We start from the raw sequence: 14,512 nt of genomic DNA, 5'->3' as shown, positions 1-14,512 counted from the left end.
CCTGACCAACCTCTAAAGCCTATCAGAGCCTATTTCCCACCAAAACCACAGCCCTGACCTGACCAACTTCTAAAGCCTATCAGAGCCTATTTCCTACCAAAACCACAGCCCTGACCTGACCAACCTCTAAAGCCTATCAGAGCCTATTTCCCACCAAAACCACAGCCCTGACCCTGACCAACCTCTAAAGCCTATCAGAGCCTATTTCCCACCAAAACCACAGCCCTGATCTGACCAACCTCTAAAGCCTATCAGAGCCTATTTCCCACCAAAACCACAGCCCTGACCAACCTCTAAAGCCTATCAGAGCCTATTTCCCATCAAAACCACAGCCCTGACCTGACCAACCTCTAAAGCCTATCAGAGCCTATTTCCCACCAAAACCACAGCCCTGACCTGACCAACCTCTAAAGCCTATCAGAGCCTATTTCCCACCAAAACCACAGCCCTGACCTGACCAACCTCTAAAACCTATCAGAGCCTATTTCCCACCAACCCTATATAACAAATAGACATATCACCCACTGCTAAGATAGCATAGATGAAGATAAGGATTTGCTAGGTCACTGTACTCCCCAATACATATAAGACAGGGGTGTCAAACTCATTCTGCAGGTTTTTGGTGCTTTCTTTCAGTTAAGACCTAGACAACCAGGCGAGGGAAGATCCTTGCTAATTGGTGACCTTAACTCATCAATCAAGTCCAAGGTGGAGCAAAAACCCGCAAACACTCTGCCCTCCGTGAAATGACTTTGACATGTGGTATAAGACATCAATCTATGTTCATTTACCCCAAATGATAACCTCTGCTGTGCCAAGATACCGCTGTCATCTCACATAAAGAGCATTTAGTTGATGTGTTGTGGACAATAAGACAATAGGGGAAAGGTTTATCATTTTGTTTCTATAATACATTAATTGAGTTGTTTCGCTAAATGTATTGTCTCTAGTATTAAAACACGGGTGTGAGGGTTATGAGACAGATTGAAGATTTACAGAAACGTTCTTCCTGCGATGTTCTGAAACATGACACGGTGGGCTGTAACGCGACTTAATCAAGAGTTGTGTAATATATTTTTTTATAGGGCAATGATCAGTAAAATAGCAAGAATACTAAGGTTGAAAGAACTTCACAATCCAGTTAGTCTTTCAGGCCAGGGGGTTTGTGAGGATTCACTGACCCATTGACTGCACGCTATCTTCATGCCTACCCAACTGACATCAATACACATCCATCCAACCCTGGCTAATTCACCTCAGGTAGCAGAGGAAGCTAGAATAGCCAATTGTTGGGAAGATGTAATTGTGGGGCGATGGGCAACAAGAGCCTTGTTATTGTTGTCATCTGGCGGAGGGGGGAAGGGGCTAGGCTAGGTCATTCCATATCCAGACACATGTCACTGGTTGTTGTCAGCTGTGCCAGCCAGAGATAACACCGAGCAGTGTGTCAAGTAAAGGGCATTCTAGGTGATGTGTTGTGGCCAATAAGTCAATGGGGGAAACGTCTATTTGTTTCAATTCATTCATTTAGAAATGTATCAATAATTGTATTGATTGTTTCCCCTCATCTCACTGCAGTCTGTACTGGTACAGGTGGCCAATGGTATTGGACCGCCTTTAAAATGTTGTCTTCCTCTTACAGGGCAATGATCAGCTACACAACAAGAATACAAAGGTGTTCTTGACTCATATTGAAAGGTTGAATGAACTGCACTGTCCAGTCGGTCATTCAGGCCAGGTAGTTTGTGAGGATTCACTGACCCATTGACTGACTGCATGAAATCACCATCATGCCTACCTGACTGACATCAATACACATTTATTTCACCCTAGGCAAGAGAGAGGAAGGTAGATTGGTCATTGTAGATGATTATAGGGGATGATGGGCAACAAGCGAAGCATTGTTTCTATATAGTCTGAATCAATGCCATCACACACACACTGACTGAAGTTGAATTACTAGTTATTTACTAGCAATTTTTATGAGTTTCTTCAAGGCCTTAAAAGTCAATGTGTGACCCCATGTCATCCCTGCAGAAGGCTACATAGCAATTTGGTGAACTAATCTGTAGTCTGTTAAGTAAGGACTATGTTCCTCCTCCTCTGTCTCACACAATAGGCAAGACTGTAGAGGTCCTTTGTGTTAGGTGAGTGAGTCACTAGACTGTTACTCACTTCCCAGAAAGGCTCCTTTGGTAGGACTGGAATAAACCCATCATTTCTCACTCACTCACTCACTCACTCACTCACTCACTCACTCACTCACTTTAGTACACACACGCACAGCTGCAAACACACACACACACACACGCACGCAGGCAGGCAGGCACACACACACACTTACAATTTAGTACTCAGATTCACAATGATCATTACATTCCCATCTAATCTTGCCTTTACAGATACTTCATTATTGTACCGCTGAAGAATGGTGCAGCTAAAGTCATTATTGTACCGCTGAAGAATGGTGCAGCTAAAGTCATTATTGTACCGCTGAAGAATGGTGCAGCTAAAGCCATTCCTGTACCGCTGTAGAATGGTGCAGCTAAAGTCATTATTGTACCGCTGAAGAATGGTGCAGCTAAAGTCATTATTGTACCGCTGTAGAATGGTGCAGCTAAAGCCAGTCCTGTACCGCTGTAGAATGGTGCAGCTAAAGTCATTATTGTACCGCTGTAGAATGGTGCAGCCAAAGCCATGCTGCTTTTACTGTAATACAAAATGTCATAACAAAAGGTAATCATGGTGGGCATGATCAGTCGGTCACACGTGGATAATAACCTACAGACTGTTTGTTAACCCATCTCCCATTATCTTCCCTGCAGTTATCATCCAACCATCCTAACCATAACCATCCCTTCAGTAGCTTTACCTCTGGGCCAATTAGCCAAGACATTGGTGTGTTGATTGGGAAGTGGAGAGGCAGAAGATGGGAATATTGCAGCAGCCAACTGTTGTTTCAATACATGTCCACACTGTCTGGTATTGCTGTGGTTGTTTTTGTATATACTGTGTGTTGATAATGCGCTGTACAGATACCGCTGATTTGATTGAATGGAGGCCCCTGACTGACACTGACATGTCTCCATGAGGATGCCTCGTTGATTCCATCAGATCCATTTCACTAATCAATAGGCATACATCATCTAACGTAGCTACATACAATATTGTGCCACAGTGGATTTTCACCACTGGGATGAGACGCCCTCTTCTTGCACAGCCTGGATTTGCAGGGGGAATGTTTTTAGGAAGAACACAGGCTGCAGACACAGGCAGGCACTTGAGGCTCAGATGGTTGCTGTCCCCCTCTCTCTCCGACTGTGGGAGAGACTCAGCCAATCTGTGCACGGTGACGCTGCACAAGGCTGGATCTAGACGCGCTTCATCATAATATTTAACACACCCAACCTCAATCTCACATGCGAAGGGCAGTGATTGTCTTTTTCCTTGCTCACAAGGCACACTGTAGTCTATGTCCGATAAAGAAACCGAATCGGCACCTATCCGAATTATTTGTTTGATTCGTCTCGCTTTGGTTGTTTTGTATTGCCTGTCTTTATTCGGGATTTGCTGTGAACATTGCCATTTATTCTCATCCTGGGTCGCTTACTGTACTTTGCCTGCTGCGCCTTTACACGTTGTTTTATCGTTTCTAGTGGCAAAGGAGGAGTCTTTCGAATAGTCTTCTTTTAAAAATATATTTTGACATTGGTGAATAGCGCTCTCTGCGCTTTTCCTATCCCGGACTGGACCAATGCGTAGCCCGTGCCCAGCGGATCCACGACAGCTCCGTTTCTCACACAGCAGAGTTCACGCTCAATGGCCGGACCGATGTGCGCCAGCAGTCCCCGCCAACATACACCTCTGATGGATCATTTATCTACCGTTTTCGAGCTGCTTTCGGGACCCTTGCACTTCCTTTATACCTTATATTGTGCGTAAAGCCTTGGGGTCGGAGCTGTAGAGCGAAAGCAATTGAGATAATGCCGCTTCCCCAACTCGACCATTGGTCTGAACCGAGTCGACCTGTTTTACCTGGGCGCATGCGGAGAATCCTCTCCTTCTGAATCACAAAACGAGCCTGCCGTCTGGATTTCTATGTGGTTGGGAATACAAAAGTTGAACACTGAAACATTTAGTCTACTCACGACGGCAAGAAGTGAAGATGGTTACGTGTTCAACGTGTATTTCATTAAAGTGGCGTCCAGTGTGATAAACATAATCAGTGATGTAGTGAGTCTGTTCATATGCGTGCTCATCATTTGCAGTAAATACTCGCAACTGCTCAAACAGGGGACTATGAAGATGATACTCTTCAGGAAATTCCGGGTTTTGATTCTCATGGTGTTTCTAATCGCCTGCTCGATGCACATCATGATAGACTTGTTACCAAAGCTGGAGAGGCGCAGCAACAGCGGCTGCTCCTGCTCGCACAAGCCGAGCGAGGACCCTCAGAACTGGGCTAAACACCGAGCCAGGTCGGGAGCGGAGTCAGGCTGGCCTAACAAACACACACTGAGAATCCTCCAGGACTTCAGCAATGAGCCAAACTCTAACATCTCTTCCCATTCTCTGGAGAAGAACCCCAAAGCGGGAAACAAAACGGAAGCCTTTAAACGGCTTGAACATTATGCACAAAATGGTGACAAAAAGAGACGGTTCATACAGGACACTGTGGTCACCAAAAACATACCTGTCAAGGGTTCAAGGTTGCTGGCTCTGTTTGACCACCCGTTATTCAAGAGAGCCTTACCGTCTCTGACCGACGAAGACACCTTGTTCAACGTCAACACAGACATCAGATTTGACCCCGACGCCGCCACAGAGAATCAGGAATGGTAACATATATGTTTTATATATTTATAGACCATCACCACAATCGAAAAGTGATTATTAGCCTCTTTAAATTCAACTCAAGACAAGAGCATAAATTAAACAAACAATACACCAAGGATATTATGTGTAAATTACAAATTTAATCTGGTTATTTCACATTAATAAAGGTGTTTTTACACAAATGGTTATAGGCTACCTAAACATATTAGCAAATGTCCCTCTTGCAAATTCAAGTCATGTCATGTCAAAACATGTCACCTCTTAACACATGAAACACTAAAACAGCTGAAACACTAAAACGGAGGGTGGTCCAGGGCTACAGAAAAAGCATACTCATGTCATAACACGGATCACCTCCTCTCCCTCCCTTCTCCCCCCCAGGCACGCTGAAGGGAACATGGAGGAGTACACTCCAACAGGAGAGCTGACGGCGGACTCCTACCCCAACTGGCTCCGCTTTCACATAGGGATTAATCGATATGAGCTCTACTCCAGACATAACCTAGTCATCGATGCTCTGCTCAGGGACCTGGTCTCACAGAGAATCACCAGCGTCGGTAAGTGAGAGGAGAGGAGAGGAGAGGAGAGGAGAGGAGAGGAGAGGAGAGGAGAGAAGGCAGCTTCTCTATAGCCATGTCTCAGATCTGTTTGTACTTTATTCAGCCAAACCTTATGTCATATAGCAGGTTTAGGCAACCCTGGTTCTGGAGTGCCACATGCACTTATTTATTTTGGTTTAACCAACATGGAAGTCCAGGTGTGTTGAATTTAGACATACCCACAGGAAGTGGGGGTGCTGAGGGTGCTGCAGCACCCCCTGAAAAATCAGGATAAAAAAAGCATATATATAAAAAACGATGTATCACCCCCACCCACAAACCGCTATGAATTTATTTTTGACCATGAATTTAGGCAATCACTGAACTGATCAATGATCTCAGCTGGTCAGGTGTGGTGCCTACAGTGTAGTCGGAGCAAAATTCTGTAGTACCCGCTGCACTCCAGGAACAGGGTTGTCTACCCCTGTCATTGAGGTTGAGAAACTAGCCTGGTTCCAGATCTGAATGTAGCCAACTCCTCTGACTATCATTGTCACAGAGGACTTGGCGAAGGCACATACAGATTTGGGACTGGCTAGTTTCTCCTCGGTATGGCACAGCAATAGTCAGAGTAGTTAGCTAAACTAAGCACATAAGGGTCTTTCTATAAACTAGGGTACCAGTGAGAATTTCCCACACTGGACAACTTGTTACAGCTGTTGATAAGTCATTGATAATAATCTGCTAATTTATTTCATGTCATTAAATTAAGATATAAGGGGGATCATAGCTATATTTAATACAATTCATAACTTGATGTTTAATTCTTTGTCATGGTTGGTGTCTTGATGGATTTTTCCAAAATCGTGTGACATAAAACATTACTTTTCTGTCCTTGCATTTATGGCAGTGTAAGTTGACGTTATGTCATATATTAAGCATTAATCAGTTAAATTAGACAGTGAACGTGAACCCTGTAAGAATCCTGGATCTGGCTGTCGGACAGTTTGTTGTATAGAGATCTCAGAAATGCAGTGTAACTACATAACATTTTGTGTCTTCTTATGTTACGGGGGAAAACAGTTTTCATGTGCACACAAATCCCAAATAATAATTCACTTGCAAAATCGAAAGTCGCTAATCGAAAGAGTAACCTTAACTTGATATTTAAAACCTAAATTGATACTGTCGTTAACGTGTTTTTTCAATAATTATGCCTAATACTTGTTGGATGCGCATTTGGTGTCCAGCTGATTAGTTACGCTGGGATATTTTCACATGTCATCATCTGTTCTAGAAATGAATTTTCCGAATGACAGTTAAGTGACAAGCAGCTGTTCTGATAGCACATGCGATGCAACAACAGCCCAAGTGCTGGAAAAAAGGTGGTTTCGAGGAATGTCCAGAATAATTTGGTGTCTCATTCGTTACGCAGGTGAAGACACTTGTGCCTGGATCCACGTTGGGTCTAAAATCCCTAGCGAATTTATGTTGATCATCTGTTGTTGTCTGCTTGATTTACAGCAGGGTCTCGTTATATTTAACAGAGAATGCATCAAGGTAATGTGTTCATGTTTTCATATGTTTTTGTGCCTCAGATTGGACACTGTCTACTTTGCGCAATTGTGTAGGATAGACTATTGCGCAACACCCAGCACTATTCTGATGAATTATTCTGGATATAATGACAACAAATTACATACCTAGTGGGCTTATTCACAACATGATCTGGTAATGAAATAACGTGACAAATACATTTCAGTTTCCATGTTACACCTGCAATTTTAAACAATACAATTTCCTCAATTGTAATTATTGTAGTCAATTTAAAAGTTCTCAAGCTCCCTTATAATTGTGATTACGTTATTGCAAAGTTTTTGTTTGAATTTCTGTTGCGGTAAAACCACTTGCGGTTATAATGAGGATGACGACATCTAATGTTGGCTTCAACTTGTCTTTCCATACCAATCCTTCCATTTAAAAAGGAACCTGGTTGTTGCTCACTTTCTCATTATAAAAACAGCGATAGGTGAGATTAGTGGTACTGCTATTCCTGGCTTTATTATGTGTCCTTGCGTCTGCCACATAGGCTACAGAAAAATAGGCATGCATCCAATCTATTTAGTCAGGCGATGTCCACATTATTCTCACATATTTTAGAATGAAATAATAATTGGAATGTTAATGCATTGGCAAGGCCTAAACATTTTTTTTTTCTTGAAGTGGTAAAGGGCCTACTTTTTTTGACAGTTTTTGCATGCATTTTGCCGGAAGTGGGCCCAAATGTACAATGATATAAATTATACAACTGTGTTACATTGAGGTCCTTGGAAATTACAGTTAAGTGTTTGAAAAAGTCCCTGAAAGTCCTTGAATTTGGTGTTATGGGTCAATTTGCATATTTTCACTTTTATTCCTCTAAGTACACAGGTAGAACTGCATAAAAATCTTTTTTATTTTTGTTTCAAACCATTTTGAAATGTTGATCCCAGTGTCACACTTCGGCTCCATTATTCCTAAAAAGACCCATAAACAGATCTGGGACCAGGCTATGTTCTCTCTCCAGATCCACACACAGTGAAACGAGAGGATGCAGGGTGGATGCAGCCTGGTCTGGCAGTATGGTCAGCTACATGCTCCTCCCTCCAGCCCATGTAATTACACAGCTATATGACTGAGTGGCTAGGATGTGAATGTCAATTGAGACTACAAAAGCCAGCAGTTGGTAGTATGGGTTTTGCTTTGTATAGCAGGCCTAGCTACAGTCAGACCTACTTCACTCATGTACAGAAGGAATACAATACAAATGATAAACAAATATTAGATATTGTATATTGATAGTATATAACAAATTCCATGTTGTAGTTAATAGGTGATATATTTGGTCATGTGAATTTGATGAGTTTATTTACAAAACGCTATATCCACCAATATTTCACATTTGTGTTTTTTCACCAGGAAATATTGCTTATGGGTACCTTCATGTGTGTGTAAAATGTTAATGTTGTCAGATTTTTAATTCATAGATTCTAGGGGTCTATTAAAATTAGTTTTTTTCTGCATTGTTTAGCTGGAATGGAGTGTGTCTATTCTGTGTATTTGAGTGTGATATTTACATTTACATTTAAGTCATTTAGCAGACGCTCTTATCCAGAGTGACTTACAAATTGGTGCATTCACCTTATGATATATTTGGTTGTCTAACCTAGCTATCTTAAGATGAATGTACTAACTAAGAGCATATGTTAAATGACAAAAATGTTGAAAGTAAGTATTTTACATGCAGATCTCATATTACTGTATTGATATATATTGATGTCAGAAGTGTATCATTTGTACAGTTCTTTTAAAAAAAAGGTAGTTATTTGTTACATTTGACTGTGTAAAACCTAGCAGTACCAGTTATTTATCTGAGAATGAGGCGTATATACACTACCGGTCAAAAGTTTTAGAACACCTACCTACTCATTCAAGGGGTTTTCTTCATTTTTACTATTTTCTACATTGTAGAATAATAGTGAAGACATCAAAACTATGAAATAACACATATGGAATCATGTAGTAAACAAAAAAGTTTTAAACATATCAAAATCTCTATTTTTTTATTTGAGATTCTTCAAATAGCCACTCTTTTCCTTGATGACAGCTTTGCACACTCTTGGCATTCTCTCAACCAGCTTCACCTGGAATGCTTTTCCAACATTCTTGAAGGAGTTCCCACATATGCTGAGCACTTCTTAGCTGCTTTTCCTTAACTCTGCGGTTTGACTTATCCCAAACCATCTCAATTTGGTTGAGGTCGGGGGATTGTGGAGGCCAGGTCATCTGATGCAGCACTCCATCACTCTCCTTCTTGGTAAAATAGCCCTTACACAGCCTGGAGATGTGTTGGGTCATTGTCCTGTTGAAAAACAAATGATAGTCCCACTAAGCCAAAACCAGATGGGATGGCGTATTGCTGCAGAATGCTGTGGTAGCCATGCTTGTTAAGCGTCCCACCTACTCAACAGCCAGTGGAATCCCGTGGTGTGATTTTCAAATACCTTAGAAATGCTATTACTTCAATTACTCAAACATATGACTATTTTACACCATTTTAAAGACAAGACTCTCGTTAATCTAACCACACTGTCCGATTTCAAAAAGGCTTTACAACGAAAGCAAAACATTAGATTATGTCAGCAGAGTACCCAGCCAGAAATAATCAGACACCCATTTTTCAAGCTAGCATATAATGTCACAAAAACCAAAACCACAGCTAAATGCAGCACTAACCTTTGATGATCTTCATCAGATGACACACCTAGGACATTATGTTACACAATACATGCATGTTTTGTTCAATCAAGTTCATATTTATATCAAAAACCAGCTTTTTACATTAGCATGTGACTAGCATGTGACTAGCATTCCCACCGAACACTTCCGGTGAATTTACTAAATTACTCACGATAAACGTTCACAAAAAACATAACAATTATTTTAAGAATTATAGATACAGAACTCCTTTATGCAATCGCTATGTCCGATTTTAAAATAGCTTTTCGGTGAAAGCACATTTTGCAATATTCTGAGTAGATAGCCCGGCATCACAGGCTAGCTATTTTGACACCCACCAAGTGTGTCACTCACCAAACTAAGATTTACCAAAGAAAAATTGGATTACCTTTGCTGTTCTTCGTCAGAATGCACTCCCAGGACTTCTACTTCAATAACAAATGTTGGTTTGGTTCAAAATAATCCATAGTTAAATCCAAATAGCGGCGTTTTGTTCGTGCGTTCAAGACACTATCCGAAGGGTAAAGAAGGGTGATGCGCCCGATGCGTTTCGTGACAATTTTTTTTAAAATATTCCATTACCGTACTTCGAAGCATGTCAAACGCTGTTTAAAATCAATTTTTATGCGATTTTTCTCATAAAAAAAGCGATAATATTCCGACCGGGAAACCCTGTTTTAGTTCAAAGACGAAAAAATAAAAACATGGTGTCGCCTCGTGCACGCGCCTCAGTCTCATTGTCCTCAGCTCGACCACTATCCAAATGCGCTACTGTTTTTCAGCCATGGCCTGCAAAGTCACCATTCATCGTTCTGGCGCCTTCTGAGAGCCTATGGGAGCGTTAGAAAATGTCATGTTATGCCCAGAGATCCCCTGTTTTGGTTAGAGATGATCAAGAAGGCCAAGAAATAGTCAAAGAGAGCGCTTCCTGTTTGGAATCTTCTCAGGTTTTGGCCTGCCAAATGTGTTCTGTTATACTCACAGACACCATTCAAACAGTTTTATAAACTTTAGGGTGTTTTCTATCCAAATCAAACAATTATATGCATATTCTAGTTACTGGGCAGGAGTAGTAACCAGATTAAATCGGGTACGTTTTTTATCCGGCCGTGCAAATACTGCCCCCTATCCCCAACAGGTTTTAAGTGTGCCTTGAATCTGTTCACCTACTCTGCGTCTCACAAAGACACAGCGGTTGGAACCAAAAATCTCAAATTTGGACTCATCAGACCAAAAGGACAGATTTCCACCGGTCTGATGTCCATTGCTCGTGTTTCTTGGCCCAAGCAAGTCTCGTCTTCTTATTGGTATCCTTTAGTTGTGGTTTCTTTACAGCAATTCAACCGTGAAGGCCTGATTCACACAGTCTCCTCTGAATTGTTGATGTTGAGAACTGTCTGTTACTTGAACTCAGTGAAGCATTTATTTGGGCTGCAATTTCTGTGACTGTTAACTCTAATGAACTTCATTAGAGTTACCAGCCTTATCCTCTGCAAATCAAATCACATTTTATTGGTCACATACACATGGTTAGCAGATGTTAATGCGAGTGTAGCGAAATGCTTGTGCTTCTAGTTCTGACAATGCAGTAATATCTTACAAGTAATCTAACAAATTCACAACAACTACCTTGTACACACAAATGTAAAGGGATGAATAAGAATATGTACATATAAATATATGGATGAGCGATGGCCGTGCGGCATAGGCAAGATGCAGTAGATGGTATAGAATACAGTATATACATATGAGATGAGTAATGTAGGATATGTAAACAATGTTAAAGTGCCGTTATTTAAAGTGACTAGTGATACCTTTATTAAGTCAATTTATTTAAGTGGCCAGAGATTTGAGTCTGTATGTTGGCAGCAGCCTCTCTATGTTAGTGATGTCTGTTTAACAGTCTGATGGCCTTGAGATAGAAGCTGTTTTTCAGTCTATCGGTCCCAGCTTTGATGCACCTGTACTGACCTCGCCTTCTGGATGATAGCGGGGTGAACAGACAGTGGCTCGGGTAGTTGTTGTCCTTGATGATCTTTATGGCCTTCCTGTGACATCGGGTGCAGTACGTGTCCTGGAGGGCAGGTAGTTTGCCCCCGGTGAAACATTGTGCAGACCTCACTACCCTCTGGAGAGCCTTGCGGTTGAGGGTGGTGCAGTTGCTGTACCAGGTGGTGAAACAGCGCGACAGGATGCTCTCGATTGTGTATTTGTAAAAGTTTGTGAGTGTTTTAGGTGACAAGCCAAATTTGCGCCTTCTTCACCATGCTGTCAGTGTGGGTGGACCATTTCAGTTTGTCCGTGATGTGTACGCCCTCTGCTGTTTCCTGAAGTCCACGATCATCTCCTTTGTTTTGTTGGCATTGAGTGAGATGTTATTTTCCTGACACCACACTCCGAGGGCCCTCACCCCTTCCCTGTAGGCCATCTCGTTCTTGTTGGTAATCAGGCCTACCACTATAGTGTTGTCTGCAAACTTGATGATTGAGTTGTAAGCGTGCATGGCCACGCAGTCATGGGTGAACAGGGAGTACAGGAGAGGGCTGAGAACGCACCCTTGTGGGGCCCCAGTGTTGAGGATCAGCGGGGTGGAGATATTGTTTCCTACCTTCACAATCTGGGGGCGGCCCGTCAGGAAGTCCAGGACCCAGTTGCACAGGGTGACGAGTTTGGAGGGTACTATGGTGATAAATACTGAGCTGTAGTCGATGAACAGCATTCTTACATAGGTATTCCTCTTGTCCAGATGGGTTAGGGCAGTGTGCAGTGTGATGTCGATTGCATCGTCAGTAGACCTATTGGGGCGGTAAGCAAATTAGAGTGGGTCTAGGGTATCAGGTAGGGTGGAGGTGATATGATCCTTGACTAGTCTCTCAAAGGACTTCATGATGACAGAAGTGAGTGCAACGGGGGAGTCATTTAGTTCAGTTACCTTAGCTTTCTTGGGAACAGGAACAATAGTGGCCATCTTGAAGCATGTGGGGACAACAGACTGGGATAGGGATTGATTGAATATGTCCGTAAACATACCAGCCAGCTGGTCTGCGCATGCTCTGAGGACGCGGCTAGGGATGCGGTCTGGGCCGGCAGCCTTGCGAGGGTTAACACGTTTAAATGTTTTACTCACGTTGGCCATGGAGAAGGAGAGCTCAGAGGCTTTGGTAGCGGCCGTGTCAGTGGCACTGTATTGTCCTCGAAGCGTTTAATTTGTTTAATTTGTCTGCGAGCAAGACATCAATGTCCGCGACGGGGCTGGTTTTCTTTTTGTAATCCGTGAGTGACTGTAGACCCTGACACATGCGTCTCGTGTCTGAGCCGTTGAATTGCGACTTTACTTTGTCTCTATACTGACGCTTTACTTGTTTGATTGCTTTGCGGAGGGAATAGCTGCACTGTTTTTATACGACATCTCCGATGCACTTGCTAATGAACTCGCTCACCGAGTCAGCATATACATCAATGTTATTGTCTGAGGCTATCCTGGACATATCCCAGTCCATGTGATCGAAGCAATCTTGAAGCGTGGAATCCGATTGGTCAGACCAGCGTTGTATAGACCTGAGCTCGGGCGTTTCCTGTTTTAGTTTCTGTCTATAGGCTGGGAGCAACAAAAGGGAGTCGTGATCAGATTTGCAGGGTGGGTGAGGACTTTGTATGCATCACGGAAGTTAGAGTAGCATCACGGAAGTTAGAGTAGCAATGGTCCAGAATGCTACCAGCTCGTGTTGCGCATTTTATATGCTGATAGAATTTAGTAAGTCTTGTTCTCAGGTTAACTTTGTTAAAATCCCCAGCTACAATAAATGCAGCCTCAGGATGTATGGTTTCCAGTTTACATAGAGTCCAGTGAAGTTCTTTCAGAGCCGACAAGGTATTTGCTTGGGGGGGATGTACATGGCTGTGACTATAATTCAAAGAGAATTCTCTTGGAAGATAATGCGGTCGGCATTTGACTGCAAGGAATTCTAGGTCAGGTTAACAAAAGGACTTGAGTTCCTGTATGTTGTTTACAACATGAGTCGTTAATCATAAGGCATACACCCCCGCCCTTCTTCTTACCAAAGAGATGTTTGTTTCTGTCGGCGCGATGCGTGAAGAAACCGGGTGGCTGTACCGACTCAGACAACATATCCCGAGTGAGCCATGTTTCCGTGAAACAGAGAATGTTACAATCTCTGATGTCTCTCTGGAAGGAAACTCGTGCCCTAATTTTGTCCACCTTGTTATCTAGAGATTGGAAATTGGCAAGTAATATGCTCGGAAGTGTGGATGGTGTGCTCGCCTTCTGAGTTTGACCAGTAGGCCGCTTCTTCTGCCTCTCCTGCGGCGACCGCTTTGTTTTGGGTCAGCCTCTGGGATAAGATCCCATGTCCTGGGTGGAGGTCCAAACAAAGGATCTGCTTCGGGAAAGACGTATTCCTGGTTGTAATGTTGGTAAGTTGACATCGCTCTTATATCCAATAGTTCTTCCCGGCTGTATGTAATAACACTTGAGATTTTCTGGGCTAACAATGTAAGAAATAGTACATAAAAAAACAAATAACTGCATAGTTTCCTAAGGACCTGAAGCGAGGTGACCATCTCTGTCGGCGCCATCTTTCGCAGCAGAGGTAACTCTGGGTCTTCCTTTCCTGTGGCGGTCCTCATGAGAGCCAGTTTCATCATAGCGCTTGATGGTTTTTGCGACTGCACATGAAGAAACTTTCTAAGTTCTTGACATTTTCCATATTGACTGACCTTCATGTCTTATGTCTTCATGTTGTTTCTCTTTGCTTATTTGAGCTGTTCTTACCATAATAGGTCTATCTTCTGTATACCACCCCTACCTTGTCACAACACAACTCAAATTAATTAAGAAG

The 14,512-nt window shown here is 42.5% G+C and overlaps 1 protein-coding gene across 1 annotated transcript in view; it reads left to right on the top strand.

Moving 5' to 3' along the window:
* Nucleotides 1-3,304: 3,304 nt before the first annotated feature.
* The window catches only part of LOC115201373 (extracellular serine/threonine protein kinase FAM20C), a 66,473-nt gene continuing 55,265 nt past the window's right edge, over nt 3,305-14,512 (top strand). Inside the window, exons 1-2 of the mRNA XM_029764945.1 lie at nt 3,305-4,838; nt 5,218-5,393. Of these exons, the coding sequence (XP_029620805.1) occupies nt 4,099-4,838; nt 5,218-5,393 (916 nt within the window). The 5' untranslated portion in view covers nt 3,305-4,098. The remainder of the gene's footprint in view (nt 4,839-5,217; nt 5,394-14,512) is intronic.

Source organism: Salmo trutta, chromosome 10 (genome assembly GCF_901001165.1).
Source record: "Salmo trutta chromosome 10, fSalTru1.1, whole genome shotgun sequence".
Taxonomy (NCBI): Eukaryota; Metazoa; Chordata; class Actinopteri; order Salmoniformes; family Salmonidae; genus Salmo; species Salmo trutta.
The sequence above is the reverse complement of the archived record's forward strand: the minus strand, read 5'-3'. Positions and strand labels throughout refer to the sequence as shown.